Raw genomic sequence first — 24,957 nt, 5'->3', positions numbered from 1 at the left:
TGCATTGTGGTAAACTGTGGTCAATGACATGAAACAAAGTATATGTGAACTGCTGTATGGAAAGTGAATTTGCTCTGTAAATCTTCATCCAAATCACAATTTAAAAAAAAAAAAAGAATAGCTGTTCTCCCATTAAAGGATATTTGGATTGTTTCCAGTTTCTGTTTCTATATATAGAATTGCTATGAATATTCTTATACAAATCTTTTGGGGGATATATATGCTTTCCTTTTTCTTAAATAAATACCTAGAAGTAGAAGATAATGATTTTTGTCTACTTTGATTATGGCTGTATCCCCAGTGCCTACAAAAATGCCTGGAACAGCACAGGTGGTCAATATATAGTTACTGAATGAATGAATGAATCTCCATACCTTAGAAGAAAACAAAAAACAAACTCACTGCCATCGAATCAATTCTGACTCAGCAACCCCCATTGGGTTTCCAAGGGTGTAAATCTTTATGGAAGTAGATTGCCTCATCTTCCTCCTGTGGAGCAGCTGGTGGGTTTGAACTGCCAATCTTTTGGTTAGCAGCCAAATGCCTTACCCACTACACCACCAGAGCTCCTTATCCCTTGAAGGATAAGCCTTTTGGCTGGCTCAGCTTAATTTCAAACACTGTAATTCACTGCCCTCTAGTGGCCAACCTCAGAAGGGCTGTTTTATTTCCTGACTATCTTAAAACATCTCTTGAAATTTTTATTCTCTCATTCATCTAGACATGTGTAGAATGTCTATTTTGGACACCAGAATAAAGGCACTAGCTTCAAAGAGTCACACAGTATGGTGGCTAAGAGCCAGAGGGAAATACAAACAAATGATGTGATAAATACAATATCAATGATGTGATAAAATGCTACAAAAGAAATGCATAGGGTGGAAGGATCACTATCAGGGTAGCTGGAACTGGAGGCATCTCTGGACAGGCTTCCAGGAGAAAAAGAAGTCTTTAAAGGATGCATAAGGATTAGCTCAGGGGATAAAGGGATGATGCAGAACAAGGCTTTCGATTAAAAATGTCAATTTCGGATTGTTGAGTTTAAGGCGTGAGTCAAGGAGCAGCTCCCACAGGGCCTTAAATGCCAAGTTAAGAGAACCTAGACACTTTATCCTGCAAGTGATGGGATGCTCCTGAAAGGGAAAAGCTAGAGACAGGAAAACATGCTTGGTCATTTCAGTTTTTCAAGCCTGACCTATGCAGTCATAGGCATAAAAGAGAGGAAGAAGATGACTCAAGAAACATTTAGGACATAAAATCATCAGAGTTTTGAAACTGACTAGATATGGAGGAGTGAGAGAAAAGAATCACAAATAATTCTTAGCATTTCTGACTAAGTGACAGGAGATGCTGCCAGCTAAGAGAAAAGGGTGGCTGAGTATGAAAAAGAAAGGAGTCAGTTTTGGACACACTGAGTCTGAGGAGCCTAGCAAAGATTGATAGTTGTCCACTAATTATAGAATTATAGTTTCCCCTTTCTGCCTCGGTGATAGGACCCTGAAGGGTACTGGCTACTTTCCGCCTCGGTGATAGGACCCCGAAGGGTACTGGCTACCTGGAATAAAAACAGTCAAGTATGGCCACAAGACTAAGTTCACACAAAAGAGATCCAAACTCGAGTGTTATGGACAGCTTTGGAAAGTGTCCTTAAGTGGAAAAGATATGCCTTTCTTTTCTTGCCCTCGCTGGCTGGAGTGCAGATATGATGGTTGGAGTATAAACAGCTATCTTGGATCACAAGAAGTAAAGCACACGCTGAGAATGGTGAACAATGAGAGAGAGGCGCCTGGATCTCTCACACCAGGCCCTGGACTCCTTACCTTACCTCTGTACATTTTACACAAAAGAAATAGCTTTATCTATCTTGTTTGTTGTTGTTGTTGGGTACTGCCAAATTGTTTCCGGCTCATAACAACTATATGTACAACAGAATGAAATACTGCCTGGTCAGTTTTGGACACAATCCTCACAATTGTTGCTGCATTTGAGCCTGCTGTTGCAGTGACTGTGTCAATCCATCTCCTTGAAGGTCTTCCTCTTTTTTGCTGACTCTCTACTACACGTGGATGTCCTTCTACAAAGACTGGTCCCTTCTCATAACATGTATGTGAGATGAAAGAAGTCTCACTATCTTTACTTCCAAGAAACATTTCAGCTGTACTTATTCCAAGACAGCTTTGGTCATTCTTCTGGCAGTCCATGGTATATTCAATATTCTTCACCAACATCCTAATTCAAATGCATCAATTCTCACTCAATCTTCCTTATTCTTGTCCGGGTTTTGCACGTATACAAGGTGACTGAAAATAACATGGCTTGGGTCAGGTGCACCTCAGTCCTCAAAGTGACATCTTTGCTTTTTTAACACTTTAAAGATGTCCTTTGCAGCAGACTGGGAGCTCTGGTGGTGTAGTGCCTAAGGCATTTGACTGCTAACCAGAAGGCTGGCAGTTCAAACCCACCAGCCACTCCTCAAAAGGAAGATTGGGCAATCTACTTCCATAGTGATAGCACCTTAACCCAAGGAGGGGTCGCTATGAGTCAGATCTGACTTGACAGCAGTGAGTTTGGTTTTGGTTTGGTTTGCAGCAGACTTGCCTAATGCAGTATGTCATGTGATTTCTTGACTAATATGTCAATGTGCATTGACTATGGATTCAAGTAAAATGAAATCCTTGACAACTTTAATCTTTTCTCTGTTTATCATGATGTGGCTTATTGGTCCAGTTGTGACACTTTTTGTTTTCTTTATGTTGAGGTGTAATCCATACTGAATGCTGCAATCTTTGATCTTCATCAGTAAATGCTTCAAATACTCTTCACTTTCAGCAAGCAAGGCTGTATCATCTGCATATTGCAGGCTGTTCATGAGTCTTCCTCTAATCCTAATGACATGTTCTTCTTCACATAGTCCAGTTTCTTAGATTATTTGCTCAGTATATAGACTGAATTAAGTATAATGAAAAGATACAACCCTAACACATGCCCTTCCCGATTTTAAATCATGCAGTATCTTCTTTTTGTGTTTGAACAACTGCCCCTTATTTATGTACAGGTTCCTAATGAGTACAATTAAGTGTTCTGGAATTCCCATGCTTCTCAATGTTATCCATAATTTGTTATGATCCACACAGTCAAATGCCTTTGCATAGTCAGTAAAACACAGGTAAACATCTTTCTGGTACTCTTTGCTTTTAGCCAAGACCCATCTGATCAGTAGTGATATCCCTCATTCCATGTCTTCTTTTGAATCCAGCTTGAATTTCTGGCAGTTTCCTGTGGATGTACTGCTGCAACCATTTTTGAATTATCTTCAGCAAAATTTAACTTCCATGTAATGTTAATGATATTGTTTGATAATTTCTGCATTCTGTTGGATCATCTGTCTTTGGACTAGGTACAAATATGGATCTCTTCCAATTTCCTGGCATAGACAGTAAGCACTTCCAGTGCTGCATCCATTTTTTGCAACATCTCTATTCAGATTCTGTAAATTCCCGAAGCCTTATTTTTCACCAGTGCCTTCAGTACAGTCTGGACTTCTTCCTTCAATATCATCAATTCTTGATTATAAGCTACCTCCTGACATGGTAGGATGTTGACCAATTATTTCTGGTACAGTGACTATTCCTTCCACCTTCTTGTGATGCCTCCTCCTATGTCATTCAGTATTTTGCCCATAATATCCTTCACTACTACAACCCACCAGCCACACCTCGGAAGGAAGGTTAGGTAACCTACTTCCATAGTGATACTGCCTTGGAAACCCAAGGAGGGTTGCTGTGAGTTGGGTCCAACTTGATGGCACATAACAACAGCAACAACTGCAACTTGAGGATTCCATTTTTCATTCAGTTCTTTTAGATTGAAAAATGCTGAGCACGTTCTTCTCTTCTGATTTTTCTAACTCCAGGTCTTTGCACATTTCATTATAATATTCTTACTTTGTCTTCTTGAGCTGCCCTTTGAAATCTTCTGTTTAGCTCTTTTACTTTGTCCTTTCTTCTATTCGCTTGAGCTACTCTATGTTCAAGAACAAAGTGCTTAAGGCACTATTATTTGGGATTCTCTATCACATGCAGTCAAGCTAATCCTAGTCGACCATGTAGGACATGTTGTTGTTGTTGTTGTTATGTGCCATCGAGTCAGACCTGACTCATAGTGACCCCTCCTTGGGTTTCCGAGGCAGTATCACTACGGAAGTAGATTGCCTGTGTCCCACAGGGAACTGAACACATGAGGCAGAGGTCTGAGAAGACCTTCTGAGAATTCTACAAACAAAAATCTTACCGGATTGCTTCATGCAGAGGAGAAGGGGAGTTATTTGATCACTGGTGTTTCATTTTACACCAAAGGTTATCACCAGACACTGTTTTTCTTTTAAAACAGGATATGTCATGTTACATGAGTGATGAGCCCAGCTTTCTACATAATTTCTTCATATGCATCACTTAAATGATGCTGTTAAGCAGTTTATTTTTATAATTATCACACTGTCAATTATACTGGATCTCAAAATGCTCAGAGCTAGATTGATAATGCCTACCAAAGCCTAAATGATCTTAGAAGTGAGCTTCTTAAGGTCTACCACAGTTTCAGGGATCATAGTCCAGAGACTGCATCTTCTCATGGCTGACCTTCCAGCACTGTTAACACTAGAGACACAGACACAGCTAGTTTATCCATAGAGAACCCACTTTCTCTGGAGCAGCTGGCTCAGGAGAAAGAAGCTGGCTGGGGGCTAGCTCAACCTCTCTATCAAGTCAGAAGGGAGTCACTGGACTTCCTGTTTTCAACTATTATACAATAACACGACACAATGCATGAAGCAAGCTCTGGTACTAACTTATAAAAATGATAGTGGTGGTAGATAAAAGGTAGAGGAGGAGATATGAGAGAGGTCAAACAATGCCCCAGTGGCAATGTGGACCCCACAGTTCTACTAGGGCAGATCTCCCACACTCTGGTTCAGTGAACTGTGCTGGTGAGGCAAGGCTATCTGGTGAGACCTGCCCAGGATGAAGAGGGCAATTTTCTGGGCTGTTCCACATGGGAAACAACCCCTGGGAGGATGGAAAACTTTTAGAAATAGGTAGTAGTGACAGTTATACAACATGGTGAGTATAATTAATCCACTAAATTGTACACCTGAAAAGTTAAAATGGTGACTTTTTTGTTATATATATTTTACCACAATAATAAAATAAAGAACAGACCAACCTTCCTAGGTCTAGGGGGAGGTATCGAAGATCCACAGGAAGCCTGGTACAGAAATTAAACTTAGTCTTGCCAAGCCTGGCCCTTAAGGACAGACAACCTCATGTCTCACTGCATAAATGCTAGGGGTCTGCTAGGGTAAATGCTAGGGTTCTACTGGTCAGCAGATTAGAAGCAGTCCTAGCTATCAAAGGAAGGCAATGTTGGATGAGACTGATTGGAGTTGAGGTAAATGGGATGGATGCTAGCAGAAAAGAAATGAAACTTGGTATTAAAATATAAATGGCAGCTAACAAGATAATTAAATATCCAATCAGAATTGCAGCTGCATGGATTATTTTTACTGTTATCAAGATTTCATGCCAGCATTTGACTTCAAATGTAGATTAATGAATGCATTAATGTGTTCCTGGGCTTATCCTTTAGTACTATTTTAGAAAACTACTATTGCAAGAACCTGTTGCTATCGTGTTGATTTCAACTCATAGTGAACCTATAGGACAGAGCAGAACTACCCCATAGGGTTTCCAAGACTGTAAATCCTTATGGGAACAGACTGCCTCATCTTTCTTCTATGGAGCAGCTGATGGGTTTGAACTGCTGACCTTTTGGGTTAGCAGCTGAATGACTTACCCACTGTGTCACCAGAGTTCCTAATGCTTTCTTAAGAAAGTTAAAGTAAAGCAGAATTAAGCTGTCTCCCAAAGTTGACTCATTACAGATAACAAAGATGAACCCTTTTGCACATATAGTACAGTACTGTCAGTGAAGGCAAACATGGGTATACGGGTGGATAGTTGGGTGGACAGGATGAAGTATTAAGTATGTCTATGAAGTGGGGAGTGTACCCAAGAACATGTTTAGGGTTGGCAGACAATGGTCCTATAAGTTTATGTGTATGATCTGAATTCCTAGGTGTATAGTAGAGCTGACAAGGGGCAAGGTTACAGTCACTGCTTGGTCACAGTCAGCTACCAAGAGGGACCAAGTAGTTGAACCTGTAGGCTTGGGACCATAGTCGCAGGGGACATCAAGCTCAATTGGCATAACATACTACACAAAACATTGTTCCACCTCCTACTTTGGCGAGTAGCGACTGGGATCTTAAAAGCTTGCAAGCTGCCATCTAGATGCAATGATGGGTCTCTCCTCGTCCAGAGCAAAGAAGAATGAAGAAAACCAAAAATTCATGGAAACAATTAGTCCTAGCGACTGGTACACCATCCAATCTGCAGCCTATACGACTATGAGACCAGAAGAACTAGATGGTGCCTGGCTACTACTGTCAACCACCTGGAGGGGGATCTATTTAGGAGATCCTGGATAGAGAGGGAGAACAATGTGGAACAAAATTCAAAATCATTTAAAAAAATGGGGGGGGACCAGGTTTGTTGGTCCAATAGAGCCTGGTGGAACCACTGAGACAATGGTCCCTAGCTGCCCTTCAGGTCTGGAATTGAACCCCCGCCTGTGGCTTCCAGCCAAACAACAGACAGGCATATGAGTTGAACATTTACCTGAGGTAAATACACTCCTTGGAGAGAACAATTATGGGAGAAAGAAGGGCTGCTTATGCACAGGGAGACAGCTCAAGGGGCAGGAGTGCATGGAGGGATGGACACAGGGAAGAGGTAACTATCAGGTGGAAGTATGAGGGAAAATGTTGCATTGTGGTAAATTGTGGTCAATGTCATGAGACAAAGTGTATGTGAACTGCTGTATGGAAACTGAATTTGCTCTGTAAATTTTCACCCAAATCACAATTAAAAAAAAAAAAAAGAATGTTCATGGGAAAAAAAAATTGGGAGCGTGGGAAGATGAAAACAATCCTCTTACAAAAGTTTCGTTTATGATTTTGGCAGCTGGGATTTAACTGGTCTTGCCTGCTGCTGAGGATCACCCAAGGAAGTGGGCAGGAGTGACTCTGTACACTTACTCCAGTGCTATCCTGGCTGCTGCTACATCAGGGAACCAGGGATAGTGTCATTCAGTTGCCTTAACTTTATTTTTTTCTTTTATACCAGGAACTGTATTTATTACTTAATCAATTTTGGTGTATTTACACATAATTCTTATTTAGGTTTTTTACATTAAATTATGATCCATATCTAAAGAACAGTACAGAATTCTGGATACAATTTGATTAGAAAGAAATTTATATTCCCATTCTCCAATTTTCCCCTGAACTTTTCCAGAATGAAGTTCAGTCCTAAACTATGACGTTTTTCTTAGATTTCCTTACAACCAGAGAGATGGTGGCAAGTTCTATCAGACACTTGCCTTAACTTTTTAAGACTGCCATCCCTCTGAGCCCTATCAGAAAACGTGAATGGGATGGACCATGTGAGACATCTCTTATGCCCTCCTTCTCCAAGGGGTTTCTCTTCTACTTCTTATTACCCACCCTCTTCTGCCACGGCTCCTCCAAAACCCACAATCATCCACCACCTCCAGAGTCTAAAGAAAAGGCTATCAGTTCTAGCTTAGCCACTAATAAGGAGACAAGCAACTTATAACTCATCTGTGAAGTTTAGACAAGAAAATTTCTAAGGGTCCTTTCAATGTTCTGATTCCTACATGAAAGAACCAAAGCATCAGGACATGATAGATGGGTTTCCCTAACACAAGTGATTAAGGAAACCAAAAAGGAGACGCAGAAGATCCTCAACTCCTTTTAAGACTCATTGCTTAATTTAGGCTGGCTGAAGGAGGGGTTTGGGATTGAAAGGAAATGTAACTGTCAGAGTTAGGTTTTCTAACCACTCTCTCCAAAGTGACAAGCCCAATGGGCAAGAGACGAAGAAGGTAGATGGAGAAATCAAGGTCTTGGAGTTCTTATTGGCCCATTCCATTGCCTCCTACATGAGATGGATCCTGGGGCCACAACCTTTCCTCCTCTACATGCCTGCATTCTGCTTCTAAGATATGGCATGTAAATGAAAGTGTGAAGGCCTGACAAAAAACCTAAAATTCCAGCTTTCATGCATGAGAGCCTGGGTTTGAGACAAGTGTAAAATAATCCTAAAATAACCATCAAAATGTCAGACTATAAATACAATTTGGTCATTCTTGTGACACAGCAGGTCTTTTTCAGTAAGATCTGTGACCATCTCAGGAGATAAATTCCAGGCAGCTGCTGCTGCTTTTAAAACAGGTTTAGTTGTGTGTTCTGAAGCCATTATCTTCTTTTTAGCAAGACATATCCACTGGCTACTCTTTTTGGAAAAACAAATAAACAAACAGATTGCAGATAAGAAAGAGCAATAGCTTGTTTGACTTGGTACTTGTGCTTCTTACCCACATATTCTGAGAGGAAGACGACAAAGAATGGAGTGACCAGGTCATTAATTCCCTGGACATACCCACTGGCAGGGTGCCGGATGGCCCAAATAAATAGAATCCTTTCAAAGATCTGGAAAAATGAGAAAGAAAAAAGAAATGAGTGTTAAATCATGGGGAAAACACTCCCTTCACTTCCATTAATCAACCTCATAATCTTTCTTAGGGTTGGTATGGAATTTCTAAATTTTAAAATACAGTGGGACAAAGCAAGTATATAAATCTAAAACATTTCTAAGATACTAGTTGTTTTCAAGCAGAGGTAGATACTTCTTGTCCTTTATCTTCTCATATTTGGTTTCTCTAATATTGGGAAAAGGAAAGGACAGGAAGACAAATGGTGTAGAAAAGATTTGCTGTGGATGTCATTAGTTCAGGCCACCACACTCTCATTGTAGATAGCGTTTCTCTATTTCCAGGAGAAAGATATCAGAACATCTTAGTTCTGATACATTTTTCTAAATCTTTCCTGGTCATTGTGGGATTTGGAAAGGAAATACCTTCTCTACACCCTCCTTCATCTCCCTGCTAAGAAAAAAGGAGATCTGGATCCAGATATAGATTTAGTTCTAACCCAGCATGACTAGGAACAAGTGACAGACTATACATATAGGAAGTCACTTTATATATCAGGATGCAACCCAGACATTTGCTGGGTATAGGAAGTCAAACAAACCAAATCTTACAGATTCCCACAGCTGGGAGTTTGAGAACAAAGGTATCAGCCAGGGCACCCATGGAAAGCCTCTGGCCTAGGCTGAGGTGAAAGGGAAGGCCTTTATCATCCCTTTACAGAGTCCTGCCCTGTCTCACTCAACTATAATCCACTATGTTTTCCCCCCATCTTCTCTCAACTTGGTAACACTTGTTCCCTGGCTTTATTCTGGGGTGACCACAATTCCTGAGCCTGACACATTCTTAAGAGTGGCTTTGACTAGGATGCCTCACACCTCTATGAACTACACAAGACAGATGGCAGAGGTAATGGTGAATACGTGCAGGTAGGATAGGATCTGAGAGGCTTTAGCAGCAGACATGGTAGTAGTCAATGGACTCAGCAGAGTCCCAGACACTCAGTTCAAGGGTTAGACTAAAGACGTCCTCTCAGAGGTCAGGTACAAGGGAGGAAAACCTCCCAGGGAGACCAATGTAAAGAAAATGGCTATATGGCTTTGGAGTTAGTTAGCTGGTATAGGAGAGGAGCAGGAAATCCAGAGACACAATAAAAGATGTTTCCCAGCTCCTGTGTCACTAATGGCTGAGTGGACTTCCAGCTGATGGACAGAGCCGTGCAAACAGCTCCCCTATCAACTCGCCTGCTCTTACAGACAATGAGAGCACACCTCTACTTCCATTAGACCTTGCCACCTAGTCTGTTGATAAATGATTCCTTTCCTTCCCTTGAAATTGTTAGGCTCACTTTGTTCAGGAAAACCCACTCTGTTTCCTTTTTAACTATTATGGCCTATGTACGTCTGTAGTCATCTCTTGTGGTCTCTAATCTCTAGTAATTAATATACTTTCGACTTAATACTTGTATGTCACAGCAATGAGCATCAGGTTAGCAGCTGAATGCTGCTAAAAAGTAAGATCCTCCAGGTCAGTCTTTCTGAGGACTTATGAGGGCTTCCACTCAATACTCTCAATCCCTCATGAATATGCAAATTCTTGAAGATTGACTTTAACAATGGCCAAGTGCATTGAAGCTAGCTGTTCAGAATCAGGAGACCTGCAATAATCCTTCTCTGGTAAGGAAAGTATACTCACACTGTATGAGTAAAGAAGTCAAAGAGATGGAAACTGAAGAGCACCAACTCTGGTTACCAGGGGAGTCCATTGAATATGCACTATGAAAGCCTGGGATAATCCTGCCTCATAGTTAGGAGTGAATAGGATAATTCCTGAAGGTTTTTCCTACACCTCTTCCACTAGTGTGGATAATTCTGACTTACTCTAGTCAATTCTCAAGTATCATCAGGCTTGCAAAGCAAGCCTTCAACCCCCAATGTAACTTGGTTCTCTGCTTCTTAGTTGGCATTTTTTTTTCCTTAGTTGGCATTTTAACTATGCTTAAGATGACTATAGCTTGCTGGATGAAAAAATTATTTGTCTGGGAGAAAAAAGGAAACAAACAACCTGGAATGAATGTAGTCTGAGTTTCCCTCTTCACATTTGCTTCCCTTACTAGGAGAAGCCTTTCAAGCAAACTAATTTTCCCCATCCTCAAGTTTAGAATAAGCATGTACAAGTAAAAGATAAGTATTTGAACTTTTCTAATTTAAAATGAGGAATAAGCAGAGCTAAGCCATGAGAAATAGAATAGGAGAAGCAAAGAGATCCTAAATAGGTTTTAAGCTTCCTTTGAGCTGAATCTTATAGGTAAAATAATAGTGCTACTCTAAAAATCTTCCAGTGAAGACATCTATTGAACAGAATTATGAATCTAATCCAAAGTCAAATAGAAATTATTTGGTCATTTAAAAAAAAAGGGGGGGGGGGACCAGGTTTGCTGGACCGATAGAGCCTGGTGGAACCACTGAGACTATGGCCCCTAGCTGCTCTTCAGGCCTGGAATTGAACCCATGTCTGTGGTTTCCAGCCAAACAAAAGACAGGCATATGAATTGAACATTTACCTGAGGTAGATATACTCCTTGGAGAGAATAATCATGGGAGAAAAGAAGGGCTGTTTATGCACAGGGAGACAGCTCAGGGGGCAGGGGTGTATGGAGGGATGGACACAGGGAAGAGATGACTGTCGGGAGAAAGTGGGAGGGGAGCTGCTGCACTGTGGTAAATTGTGGTCAATGTCATGAGACAAAGTGTATGTGAACTGCTGTATAGAAAGTGAATTTGCTCTGTAAATTTTCACCCAAATCACAATTCCAAAAAAACAAAAGAAAAAGAAATTATTTGGTCATTTTTTAACCACTGTCCTCTATTATGAAGATAACTAAAAGCTCAATTCAAAGATCACTTATCCCCAGTGCCCTAGCTACTAGAAGCTGCAAAGGACACCCCTAACCTCAAGGAGTTTATAGTCACTGTTTGGGTCAAAAGACTTTCACGATAGAAACAATAAGAAAATAATACCAAACAGAATCAAGGCCCCAAATACTCATCATAAATGTGCCATGAGGTTAGGCCTATACCATCTGGAAGAAGGTGAAAGAATAGGTAGCACTTAAGTTTTTCATGAGGGATGGGAAGAATTGCATCTATAATTTACTGGCTCTACTCCAGGACTCTCACAGTACCTCTGAACTTGACAAAGCTTCGTCACTAAAGAGGAGCTAGTCCCACTGAGACTTTCATGTGCCTCGTTAACTCCTTAGGTCTCAAAATACTACATTTCTAGCTTGATAAAGTTGACAGAACATAGGAATAGGAATTCCAAGATGTAGCTACTAGTTTTTACTCTGCCACCAGCTAGTATCAAGACTTGGGGCAAGGTCACAGGGGACATCAAGCTCAACTGGCATAACATACTACACAAAAACATTGTTCCACATCCTACTTTGAAGAGTAGCAACTGTGATCTTAAAAAGCTTACAAGTGGCCATCTAGATGCAATGATGGGTCTCTTCTTGTCCAGAGCAAAGAATGAAGAAAACCAAAGATGCAAGGAAACAGTTAGTCCAAGCAACTGGTATACCATGTGATCCTCAGCCTATATCACTATGAGACCAGAAGAACTAGATGGTGCCCAGCTACCACAGATTCCAATCACTTGGAAGGGGATCTACGTAGGAGATCCTGGATAGAGTGGAAGAACAATGTGGAACAAAACTCAAAATCATTAAAAAAAAAAAAAAAGGACCAGGTTTATTGGTCTGATAGAGCCTGGTGAAACCCCTGAGACTATGACCCCTAGCTGCCCTTCAGGTCTTGAATTAAACCCACTCCTGTGGCTTCCAGGCAAATAAAAGACTGTCATGTGGGCTGAACATTTATATTCAGGTAGATACTCTCCTTGGAGAGGTAAATCATGGGAGAATAGAAGGGCTGTGTATGCACAGGAAGACACCTGAGGGGGGGCAGGAGTGTATGGGAGGCAAAGATACAGGGAAGAGGTAACTATGAGGAGGAAGTGGGAAGAGAGCTGTTGCACTGTGGGAAATTGTAGTCAATGTCATAAGACAAAAGTGTATGTGAACTGCCGTATGGAAAATGAATTTGCTCTGAAAACTTGCACCCAAATCACAATAAAAATTAAAAGAAAGAAAGCACTAGGGGAAAAAAAAAAAGATTTGGGGCAAGTTTTAACCTCTCTAAACTCATAGGTTTGCTATGCAGATCAAATGAGAATGCATGAGAAAATAATGTGACAGGACCAAAGCTCCATATATGAACACAAGCTACTATTCTGATTAGCTGTAAACCTGCCCATAGCTGGAGAGAGGGCCACCACAATCAGCCACACAGAACAGGTGCCAGAGGAAGCGGGGAGAAGGGTTGGAGAATGTTAAGTACTTCCCTCACCTCCTGTACAAGTGGCTGCTGGAACAATGGAATGAGAGGATTCGTCCTTGGAATGTCAATGTGAATCTGAAAAAGAGAAGCCATGTCCAAAAAACACAAATGCCAATTTGTCCTTCTGACACATAATTTTGAGAAGTTAGTTTCTTAAGGGCTGGGAATCAAGAAAGTAAGAGTTAGAGCACAACTTATCTGTAGAAAAAAACTGAATGACATAGAAAAAAGTCTACTTAAACCTACCTGTCCATCTGGAATGTGTTCCGACAATAGCCATAGCTTACTGAGCAGTAAGGAAATCTCCCCAAAATAAACCATTTATATTAAAAAGCAATAGGCTTCACAACCCAAGAGAATCCACTATTTTTTCCTATTGCTCTAGAGTCTGTTTCACTCTGGGCTGGCACTTATGTCACAGGCATGCTCCAAATGCATACTCTTCTTTTAGAATGTTATTAACAGTTCCCATGAACAGGAAGAGCCCTGATAGTGATAATGATGTGCTATGAGAGGGAGAAGGGCTTGGCTGTGAAGTCATGACATCTAAGAAATGGAGGAGGACCCAGGGGACTTGGCCTTCAGTAACTGAAAATGAAAGTTCTTACTTCTGTTACCAAAAAGGTCATTACAGTTGGTTTTGGCCTCAGGGGAGAGGACTTTGCGATTTCCTAATGCCTAGTCTAACAATCCTAAGGACTTATCAGTGGCTACAGAGCTGAAAAAAAAGGTTTGGGGCCTGAAAATCACACACCCCAGTTGTACATGAAATAATCTTTTTCCCCTCAACATATGATGCTTCCAGTAGACCTTTCTTAGGCTGTGGGGACCACTATGAGTGATGATAGAAAACTCCCCACTGAGGCTGCTGATGGCTTCACTCCTGCAGATAGGAAGACATGGGTGCTGAATAGGCACTGCAGCTCCAAAGGACACATTGATGTTACAGTCCAGAGGGAATGGACCACTGCTGAGTGAACCTGTCTTTTGCCTTGCGTCCTATGACCCTTACTCCTCAGTGTGGTCTGTGGACCAGCAGCATCAGCATCACCTAGGAGCTTGTTAAAAGTACCCAGACCTACTGAATCAGAATCTGCACTTTATCATAATCCCTAGGCAGGACTTTTTCAAGATCCTAGGTAATTTGTATGCACATTAAGTTTTGAGACGCACTGCCAATGACCAGTGCCAAAAATAATATATATGTATGTATGTGTAGGTAAAAAACCCACTGCCATCGAGTTGATTGCTACTCATAGTGACTCTATAGGACAAAGAAGAACTGCCCAATAGGGTTTCCAAGGCTGTAAATCTATGGAAGCAGACTGCCTCATCTTTCTCTTGCAGTACAGCTGATGGGTTTAAACCGCTGATGTTTTGGTTAGCAGCCAAATGCTGGAACCACTGCACTATGAGAGTGCCTTCAAGATTATGTATGTATGTATGTATCTGTGCCTGCATATATATATATATGTATGTGTGTATGTATGTGTGTATATGTGTATATATATATATATATATATATATATTTTTTTTTTTCCCCCTTTCTTTTTAAATGGATAAAATCAGAGCTGATGAATGGAAAGAAGGAAAACAGTGGCTCTGGGCAGGGAAAAAAATCCTAAGCAGCATGCTACTGCCTGAAGACTTGGAAAATCTGTACCTTGATATTACCAGGAGACACAGCTGAAGATTATGACTATTAAGGAAAGAAAGAAGAGGCAGCAGGTGATGACTGTACCTGTCTGTAGGTGTCCTGGTGATGCTCCTCATTTCGAGAGTCATAATACTGCTCAATGAAGCCAAAATATTCCTCCCGCTTCCGCTGCAGGGTCAACTTCCTCCTCTCGGTGTTGGCTGGGAGATAGCCCTACAGACAGGACTGCCAGTCAGATGGGGACAGGCACCGGTTGGATGAATCCTTAACTTTTATTTAAGCCTAAGCAGTGGCTTGGAAACTATCAAAGGAATGAAAGAAAAACTGCCAAGAGGACAAGGGTAAATCTCCTTCTGGTTTTGGCCACCCAGTGTTTGCCTTCTCCTCATTCAATGAGATCCACATGTGGGCAGATGAAGCAAGGCCAATTTTCCCAGGGTTATTTGCTTCTTTGGCCCTGTACTGTGCTAAGAGCTGGTGAGCTTCCAGAGCTCTCAGAGTTGGCACAGTAGACAGTGAATGTAGGTCAGTGGGAGGGACCTGGGCCCACATCATGGACTCTGAGGGCTATGTGTGTGCAGGCACAGACTTTGGAGAATCACAGGATCCAGCAACCTCGGAGGTGCATGTTATAGTACACCAAGTAAGCTGGTGCTGGTTACACATTCTTTTCTGGTAATCCAGAATTACCAGCTTAGGAAGCTGAATACAATCTTCAACATGGTACTACCACCTCCAGCCACAGAACTTCTGACAGCAGCAGCCTCCCTTCTACCCAGAGCTCCAGGTCAGCTGTCATTCTTATCCCTGGTCTAGATCCTATTCTCAAATCTTACATCTCCTATTCCCCTTTCATTCTCACAAACTCTACTTTGAATAGCATTCAAATGTATTACAAGTGGCAGAGGCAATGACTACATGGTTGCAAGACTGAGGCTGGGGGAGGGGAGTCAGGGGAGATTCTTCCTCTTGCAGACATTTACTTAAAACCTTCTACAGTGAACACCTGGAGAGCAGGGGTTGTGGTTCATTCATTTGTATATACTCTCACTGCACCTGGCACTGTGCTGGGTGAACAGCAGGCATGTCAATGAATCAGCTGAATGAATGAATGAATTTTACAGGTCTGGGAAACCCAAGTGTTCCTATCGCAGGGGCTGGCACAGTGCTCTGTACTCTGTGAAAGCAGGATATGTGCAGGCTTCCAATGGGGCTCCGTTTATCAACTCTGCACAGTGGCAGAGTTGGTTTCAACCACTTTGTTGATTCATACTGATCAAGGAGTGAAGCACAGGCAATGTGGGAGCTTGCCCCAATCAAGTGCTGAGATCACACTGGCTCACGATATTCCTCCTCTTCTCTGTTAAGAAAGTGAGGTCGTGACTAGAGGAGCAAGCTTGTGCTCTTCTACATGTGTGGGAATAACAATATATTCTCACTCTACATGTGTGGGAATAAACACTCAAGAATGTTGCTTTACAACTCAAAAGAGGAGATTAGATAGGAACCTTAGGGAGCAGTGAGTTCATGTTAATGAGGGAGGAACAACTTAGAAAAGGAGGGTGAGAATGGTTGCACGAACTGAAGAATGTGATCAACGTCACTGAACTGGACATGTAGAAATTGTTGAACTGCATATGTTCTGCTGTGTATATTATCAACAACAACAATAAAAATAAAATAAATTATTATTATTATTTTTAAAGCCTGGCAACCTAAAAACAAACAAACAAAAAGAACATTGCTTTATACATAGAAACAGGACCATAGTCCCACAGTCCTATTCATACTGAGCAGGACTAGAGAAGTCTATGGAAGAAGACTAATGTGCCTAGACTAACCTCATCAGGCAAGAAGGGCAGTGAAGGGTCACACTTCTCTATAGGGTGGGTAGAACTCACCGACAGGAGTCTCCAGGTTACAGGTCGAACCTCCCTGGGAACCCCTGGCCAGCTATACTTCCTCAGTTCATCTGCAAACAGACAACAGCCTCATTGGATTGGCTCTTCCCATATATGCCCTAAAACAAATCTCAATCCGCACTGCCAGATGCCTCCCATCATTCAAGTAAGACCACCACCATTGCTGCTGCCACCACCTGCTACTGACAAGCACAGGGAAAAAGCCCACAACAGCAGCCCTGAGCAGCAAAGTGTCAAGGACACAGCTCTGCGGTAGCAATCCAGTCAGCTCAGACATTAGAGTCAGAGGGGAATATAAAGATCAGTAGGTGTGGATTTCAGTAAGAATCACCTGGAGGTAGAGACCAAAGCCAGAATAGTCGCACTATGGTCTACAGGCCACAGAAACCAGTCCCACCTCATTTGGTCCCTAATCTCTAGAAACATACTTCTGACTTAATACCTGCATGTCACTGCAATGGGCATCAGATCAGGAGATGCTGGAAAAGTAAAAGAAGGAAGAATAAAGAGCAATAGCTTCTGGGTCTCTGAGAATTCCAGTCACCAAGAGGTCCTACCTTGCCCAGGGCTCACAGGAACTCACCTAAATCAGTGTTGTGGCTGGAGAGAAGCTGCCGGAATTTTTCTAGGCGGGTTTTCTCCCTCACCGTCATTGGGGGAGCCCCAGAAGCATTCTGGTCTGAGATCCGGGCAACGAGGGGGATGATGGGTCGGAGAGGGAGTGACTGCTGTTTGTGAAGAGGGTTCCTCAGGCATGTATCACCTGAGACAATTTGGAAAAGAAACATAACAAGCTATTTGAAGAACACAGATTCCAAAGGCTTAAAATTAACCGTTAGGTATTGTGTCTTCTCCCTGAGAGCTGCAACTACATAGTGTGTGTGCCACCTGTAGGTGCCCAGGGGGTTGATGGATGGAACCCAGCTCATGCTCCATTAGTCCATCCAGAGGAAAGGCTACGTTTTTACCCTACATACCAAGGCTTCTTACGTGCTAACACAGATTCCAGATGCTGCAGCAACTTTGAGAACTCTTTTGCCAATTCCAGAAAAGAATCAAATGTTCTCTTTCTACACAAACCTGCAACTTTTTCTCTGTGCTTAATTGTGAGATCTGTGGCACTGTTGCCTAAGGCAGTGCTTTCCTTCCCTTTCCACATCACAAGTACATAACAAATGATGCCAATATAAAGTACACTGCAGTAAAAGGACATGGCCACTCTCCGGCAGCCCCAGGCCCTGCTCAACTGCCCCCAGAGCTGACAAGATCAAAATCACTGGCACAATTGGAGCCTGTTCTTGGCCTTCCAACACGGGGTAAGAACTTCTGGCCTAAAGCAATCCTACTTCGGGGCAGCTGCAGTTCCTGTGTGTGCCTACACTTCCCACCAAAATGAACCCATTCCAAACCCACTGCCATCAAGTTGATTCCGACTTGTAGCAACCCTACAGAACGGAGCAGAACTGCCCCATAGAGTTCCAAGGCTGTAAATCTTTATAAAAGCAAACTGCCTCATCTTTCTCCCATGGAATGGCTGGTGGGCAAACTGCTGACCTTTTGGTTAGCAGCCAAATGTTTTAACTACTGTACCACCAGAGCACAATAAAATGAACCAGCTTTTAATTCTGCTAGGACTTAACTGAATTAACAGGAACACAGACTCAAAATGAGCTCTATGTCTGGCTCCAGACCTGTCTAAACTAGATGGTGAATAGGAGAAATAAGCAATATAGGACTAATATATATTGAGTACTTAGCATGTGCTGGTCACTTTTACATATGATCTCTCATTTGATCCTTACAACATATGGTAGGAATTTATTATTGTCTTACAGATGAGGAAACCATGGCTCAGGAAGGTTAAGTAACTCACAGGTAAAAGCTAAGATGCCACCTTAGGCATATGTCTGACCCCAAAACCCCTGTTTATTTTACTGCCCCCTGTTATGGATTGAATTGTGTCCCCAAAACATAGTGTTGTAAATCCTAATCCTCATACCTGTGGTTATAATCCCATTTGGGAATGAGTTTTCTTTGTTATGTTAACGAGGCAGTATCAGTGCCAAAAAACCAAACCCACTGCTATTGAGTGGATTCAGACTCATAGTGACCCCAATTAGGTTTCCAAGGCTATAAATCTTTATGGAAGTAGATTGCCTCATCTTTCTCCCATGGAGCAGCTAGTGGGTTTGAACTGTTCACTTTCTGTTTAACAACCAAATGTCTTACCTACTATGCTACCAGAGCTCCATTGGTATAGAATGTGTCTTAAATTAATCTCTTGAAATATAAAAAAGCAGATTAAGCAAGGAAGCAGAGATGGGGGAAGATAGATGGCATGAATAGGGACAGAGGCTGAAAAAAGAGAAGGACGTTCCCCTAGAGCAGTCAGAGAGAGAGAGAGAGAAAGGCTTTCCCTAGAGCTGGGGCCTTGAATTCAGACTTTGTCTCACCTACTTTGGTCATGTTGTCAGAAGGGACCATTCCCTGGAGAAGGCTATCATGCTGGTAAATTGGAGGGTGAGTGAAAAAGGTGAAGGCCCTCAATGAAACAGACTGACACAGTAGCTGCAACAACAGGCTCAGGCACAGCAAGGACTGTGAGGCTGGCATAGGACCAGGCAGTGTTTCATTTTATTGTACACAGGATCACTATGAGTTGGAGCTGACTTGATGGCACCTAACCACAACAACAGCTGCCTCCAAAACCCCAAATCCACTGCCATCGAGTTGATTGCAACTCACAGTGATCCTACATAAGAGAGTAGAAATGCCCCATAGGGTTTCCAAGGCTGAAATCTATGAGAGCAGACTGCTTCATCTTTCTCCTGCAGAGCGGCTGGTGGATTCAAACTGCCTACCTTTCAGTTAGCCAAGCACTTACCTACTGCACCACCAGTGTGCTTAAACTGTGAGAAAATAAATTTCCATTTGTTAAAGCCATACATTTGTGATATTTCTGTTATAGCAACACTAGATAGCTAAGACACCCTCAAACAAAGCTCAGCTTTTAATTCATGACTTTTATGTATCTGGGCCTTAAAAAGTTGTCATTACAAGAAGAATTAAACAATGAATACTAACCAACTAGCACAACTAGGTTTATAGAAACAACTGCCACAAGGTACTTAGCTGGGAGGCCTAGTCTAACAAGGGACCTAGAAAATGCAGACCACACACTTCAAAGCTGAGACAGACATACAACTCTGATATTCGTTATTAACAGGTACATGCTCATGGACAGGACCTCCATAAAAGAAATGCTTTGGAAGGCCCTGGCTGCATAAGGACAGCTCACTGGAACTGTGAAGGGAGGTCTCCGTCACCCTGGAAAGCTCTGGAGACCCTCAATCACAGTGCATAGACACTTTCCACAGCCTGTAGCTGTGGCCATCTGGTCAATCAATACAGAATGACTGTCTGGGCATGGCACTAAAGGTTCAAGCTGGGGCCCAAATCAGCAAAGGAAAGTGCTGAGTGTTATTTTAAAGGCCTTATAGCCTAATTGCACGATTACATGCTTAGTCTAAAGCTCTACAAGAAGAAATTATCTTAGAACACGAGCCAGGACATACACCATGGCTCTGACATTTTCTACTTCCTTCTCACCTTTTAGGAGCTCTGGTGGTGTAGTACCAAGCCATTTGACTACTAACCAGAAGGTTGGCGGTTCAAACTCATCATCCGCTCCTTGGAAGGGAGACTGGGCAATCTACTTCCTTAGAGATACTGCCTCAGAAACCCAAAGGGGGTTGGTTCACTATGAGTTAGAATAAGCAACTTTCACAAAACCCTTAGGGCAACAATAAAATGCAGAAGTTTGTGCTAAAAGAGTCTATCAAGAGTTTCCAAATGTCTTATAAAACCACCATCACCCCAAATGGTTATTGAGGCCAGTTTCCTAAGAAGAAACAGAACTGGTATCTCCTCCCACCTCACCCAACCTGATGGGCATGCCTGACAGTCAGAAAGCTGTGACCCAGCCCCTCAGGAACAGGAAAAAGGCAACTTGGTATTAGTGGCTGTTCCCCAGGGCTGAGGAGGCCCATTAACAGTACCAAATGTTTGTGAAATACAGCCACTAACAACTTGAAATCCCTTAGTCCATATTCTTAAACTAGGCTTAAGGCAACATGAAGCAATTAAACCACAAAAGTTTTAGACCTCAACAGAGGGAGAAGAGAAAAGACAAAAATGGCAGGTTAACACTTGGGTGTCTGGAAGTATAGTTCCAGGTCACAGGGCTAAGTGGCCATCAAGGTGGAAGGGTGCCAGTATAGCTTATGACCAGTTAGGTTCACTGATGTTGTACTTCTGGCTTGAGCTTGTTTAATGTATCATCCAATGGAAGAGCTGAGTGACTTGCTAAAGAAACATCTTTTTTATTTAAAATGCATTCTGCTGGGAAGGCTGTGGCTATGGAGTAGGGCAGGATGAACTTACTGGAGTTTCTGGACAGCTGGGCATCACTGCTGGACTTTATGACCTTGTAGTTGGCAGGAACGTCGGATGTTGCTGACTGGGACCGTTCTGGTTTCACCCTCAGCTTGCTGTGATTTTCTAAGACTTGGGCTGCAGTTGCCAAAGCAACCTTTGAGTTCAAAGTTTGGAAAGAAGGTGAGGAAAAGTCCTCTTCCTCATCATCGCCAATGTCCCAAGCATCACTGGTACTCCGGGCAAACTCATGAAAACTGGAGGCCTTCTTATTCTTCAGAGGTACTGCATTGACTTTTGATCGTTCTTTAATGAAGCTTCAAGAAAGGAGACACCATTACCAACAGATAGCCTGATACATCTGACCACCTTCATTTGCTTAGTATAATACTGATACTACTATAAACTATGCCAAATATAATTATTACCTTCTTCAAATAAAAAACATACCTATCCATTCTTCATCTACATGCATCTAGATCAGCTCTATATAGCAGAGAAAGCAATGCTCATCAAATAATCCATGTGCTTATCTATATATTCCAACCCCTAAGCTATTCACTTCCAGGCTAGAGTATAAAACAGCAAGTGTGAGTCTCTATAAGCTCTCTTCTGCTTGGTGACTGTAGAGCTTTCAGACAGTGGAGCCTGCAGCCTGGATTACTGAATGACTACATGGAGCACAGCCCATCCTCCAACCTCTACCTTACCCCACTTTGGACATGTGACATGAGCAAGAAATAAACCTTTGTTGTATTAATCCATTGAGATGTCAGGGTTAATTTGTTATGGCAACCTAACTTAACGTACCCCTAGAACAGGAGATAATTGTTAGTCCACATATATAGCATTAGCTATTGAGTCCCAACTGAAAAAGTTATCTTTTTTTTTTTTTTTTACATTCTTTTAAAGTCTTTCTGCTAGCCTTGAGGAGAAAGTCTCAGTATGGGGTTAACTCTATCTGTAAGACTGTTTTGCAGCAAAGAGAGGTCAGTCTCAGGATCAACACAATTGCAAGCAACAGATCTGCTTTTGAATTTAATAAGATTATTCTGTCTTGCACTGTGCTTACTTTTAAGGTTACTTTTGATTTATGGCAAATGATATTATTTTCCATTTATAGAAATGATAATGTTTATTTTGAAAATAAATCTATTGGAGCACATAAAATGAGCTTATTTTTTTAATGTATTTAGTAAATAATAGTAAAGAATATGACCAAAAAATCATGAAGATGATAATGACTGAAACTTGTGAAACACTAAATTAACCCACTGAAGAAAGAGTTTTAAGAATCATGCCAACCATTCCTAATATCCTGAACTTTTTCTCTGTATATCTCAATCCTCCCCCTGCCCCCAACCCTTATTCTGGTTCCAGAGAACTATCTGATTGACACATTTCTAATTCAGTCGTATCTGGTATCCTTTATACCCTGAACAGGGAAGCAGAGGGTATAGCTTTGTGTAAGCCTATAGTACACAGGGACTAGAGCACAAAGGGGTAAAAACATCATTGAAATGTCTCATTGCCCTTCCTTCTCCCTCCCCCTTGTCCCTAACAAGGCAGAACAACTCTAAAGTGAAAACAAGGCTTTGTGGGGAAAAAAGCTGAAGTCTCCCCATCTTCTTGAGATGTTTCTACCCTTTGGGTAGTGATGCTTGGTCTGCTAATCTGTCCCATCTCCCTAGGTGAGTCCAAAACTTATTAGGAAAGATAGTTATCAACATCAATAAACACAGCCAGGTAACTCAGAGAGCTCATCAGAAGGTCCCTATCATTAACACCAAAAAGAGGGTGAGATATCACTATGGCATTATTTTCAAACACTGGACTCACACAGAATAGAGGGAAAAAAAAATACAAAATTACAAGAGTAACAGTTTACATGTGATTAGAAAAAGATACCATTTTCATCCATTAAATTAGCAAAGATTTAAAAAGTTATACTTTTCAGTGCTGACCAGTACATAGTGACATCACTGGGGGGGTGGGCGTTGTGCAGGGATGTGGACTGCAATGAATGACACAGTCAGGGAGAGTGAGACTAAAATGATTGTCTATAAAATTTTTGTGCAGTGTTTCTGCAGAAATGTATTATTTTTTAATAAATATATCCCTATAGTTAGCTGTAACAATGAAAACATTTTTCTTAAGTCCAGCTTACATATATCAATGTACCTACAAGGGTAAAACTCTAAGCTAATTTACTTTTAAACCTTTTGATGCACTCTGGTCACAGTTGTCATTACTACCCAATTACAATGGCACTTTGAATCACATGGTTTCATTGGCATGACAGACCAGCATGTTGTTGATGCTGGTGCTTTTATAGTCGCTGATTTTGTCAAATTTTCTGGTGTTTGAGCTCCAATATTGTGGTAATTAATATTTGTGAGCCTATATCAATAACTTGTTGAGAGTAAGTCAACCACTAATGTAATTCAATGTAGAAAGATTTTACAAAACAATTTTGTTAGTGTTCATATAATCTAACAAATATATTTAACCAAGTCAGATCTGATTCGTCAGCACTGAGTTTGGTTTTTATAACTATATTTATCACATATTATTCTATTATTAAAATTCCTTATAAACATTACTAAGGATTCTGTATGTCTGGCACAGAAGGTCCATGGGGGGGGCTGGGTGTATGTGCCCATACACCACTATATGTTAACCATACTGGGTAACACCAACAATAATGACGTCACTGGTAAGATTAGTTCTCTCACTGCAGGTGGGGCTGTATGTTGTACAACTCTTCTGAAAAATAATCTGGCAATGTATATATAATGAGCCTTAAAATGGTTCATAATCTCTGACCAAAAGAAAATAATCAAAGATGCAAACAAAGATTATCTAAAACAGTTTACACCAGTGTTACTTTTTTGGTTAAAAACTATAAATAACATTAAAAAAAAAAATCACTGCCGTTGAGTTGGATCCAACTCATAGCAACCCCTCCTTGGGTTTCTGAGGCGGTATTTCTACACAAGTAGATTGCTCAGTCTTCCTTCCAAGGAGTGGCTGGTGGGTTTGAACCTCCAGCCTTCTGGTTAGCAGTCAAATGCCTTTGGCACTATGCCACCAGAGCTCCCATAAACAACATAAACATCTAGAAATGGGAAATTATTAAATAAGGTATGGTTCTGACACCAAAATGGAATGTTATTAAAACTTATTTTGAAAATTATTTATTTACATGAAACATTATCTCAATAAAGTGAAAATGTTGTGTTAGGTGCTGTCAAGACAGTCCTGACTCATAGTGACCCTACGTAGGAAACACTGCCTGGTCCTGAGCCCTCCTCACAATCGCTGCTATGTTTGAGCCCATTGTTGCAGCCACCATATCAATCCACCTTGTTGAGAGTCTTCCTCTGTTTCACCCTCTACTTTACCAGCATGATATCCTTCTCCAGGGACTGGTCTCTCCTGACAACATGTCCAAAGTACGTGAGACGAAGTCTTACCATCCTTGCTTCTAAGGACCATTCTGGTTGTATTTTTTTAATTGTGATTTGGGTGAAAGTTTACAGCACAAATTCATTTTCTATTCAATAGTTCATACACATTTTGTTTCATGACATTGATTGCAATCACTATAATGCAACAGCTCTCTTCCCACTTCTTCCCTGTGCCTTCTCCCTGTGTCCTTCTTTCCTATGCATTCCTGCCCTCTGAGTTATATCCCTGTACAAATGCTTCCTTTCTGATCTCCCATGGTTGACTGCTCTAAGGAGTGTATCCACCTGGTATGATTGTTCACCTTGTAGGCCTATCAATTGTTTGGCTAGAAGCCACAGGAGTGAGTTTAATTCCAAACCCTAAGGGTGACTCTGGTAGCATAGTGGCTAAGACACTTGCCTGCTAACCAGACGGCTGGTGGTTCAAACCCACCAGCCACTCCTCG

The 24,957-nt window shown here is 41.6% G+C and overlaps 1 protein-coding gene across 1 annotated transcript in view; it reads right to left on the bottom strand.

The window, feature by feature from the left end:
* Positions 1–24,957, bottom strand: part of TBC1D22B (TBC1 domain family member 22B) — a 116,540-nt gene that overhangs the window by 47,458 nt on the left and 44,125 nt on the right. Inside the window, exons 4-9 of the mRNA XM_042780750.1 lie at positions 21,051–21,358; positions 17,191–17,370; positions 16,587–16,657; positions 14,770–14,898; positions 13,038–13,103; positions 8,515–8,629 (exon numbers count right to left, since the gene is read on the bottom strand). Of these exons, the coding sequence (XP_042636684.1) occupies positions 8,515–8,629; positions 13,038–13,103; positions 14,770–14,898; positions 16,587–16,657; positions 17,191–17,370; positions 21,051–21,358 (869 nt within the window). The remainder of the gene's footprint in view (positions 1–8,514; positions 8,630–13,037; positions 13,104–14,769; positions 14,899–16,586; positions 16,658–17,190; positions 17,371–21,050; positions 21,359–24,957) is intronic.

The sequence above is a fragment of the Orycteropus afer genome, unplaced genomic scaffold, assembly GCF_000298275.1.
Source record: "Orycteropus afer afer isolate SDZICR_OR568_19922 unplaced genomic scaffold, OryAfe1.0 scaffold00059, whole genome shotgun sequence".
Lineage (NCBI taxonomy): Eukaryota > Metazoa > Chordata > Mammalia > Tubulidentata > Orycteropodidae > Orycteropus > Orycteropus afer.
This window is presented reverse-complemented; position numbering and strand designations above follow the sequence as displayed.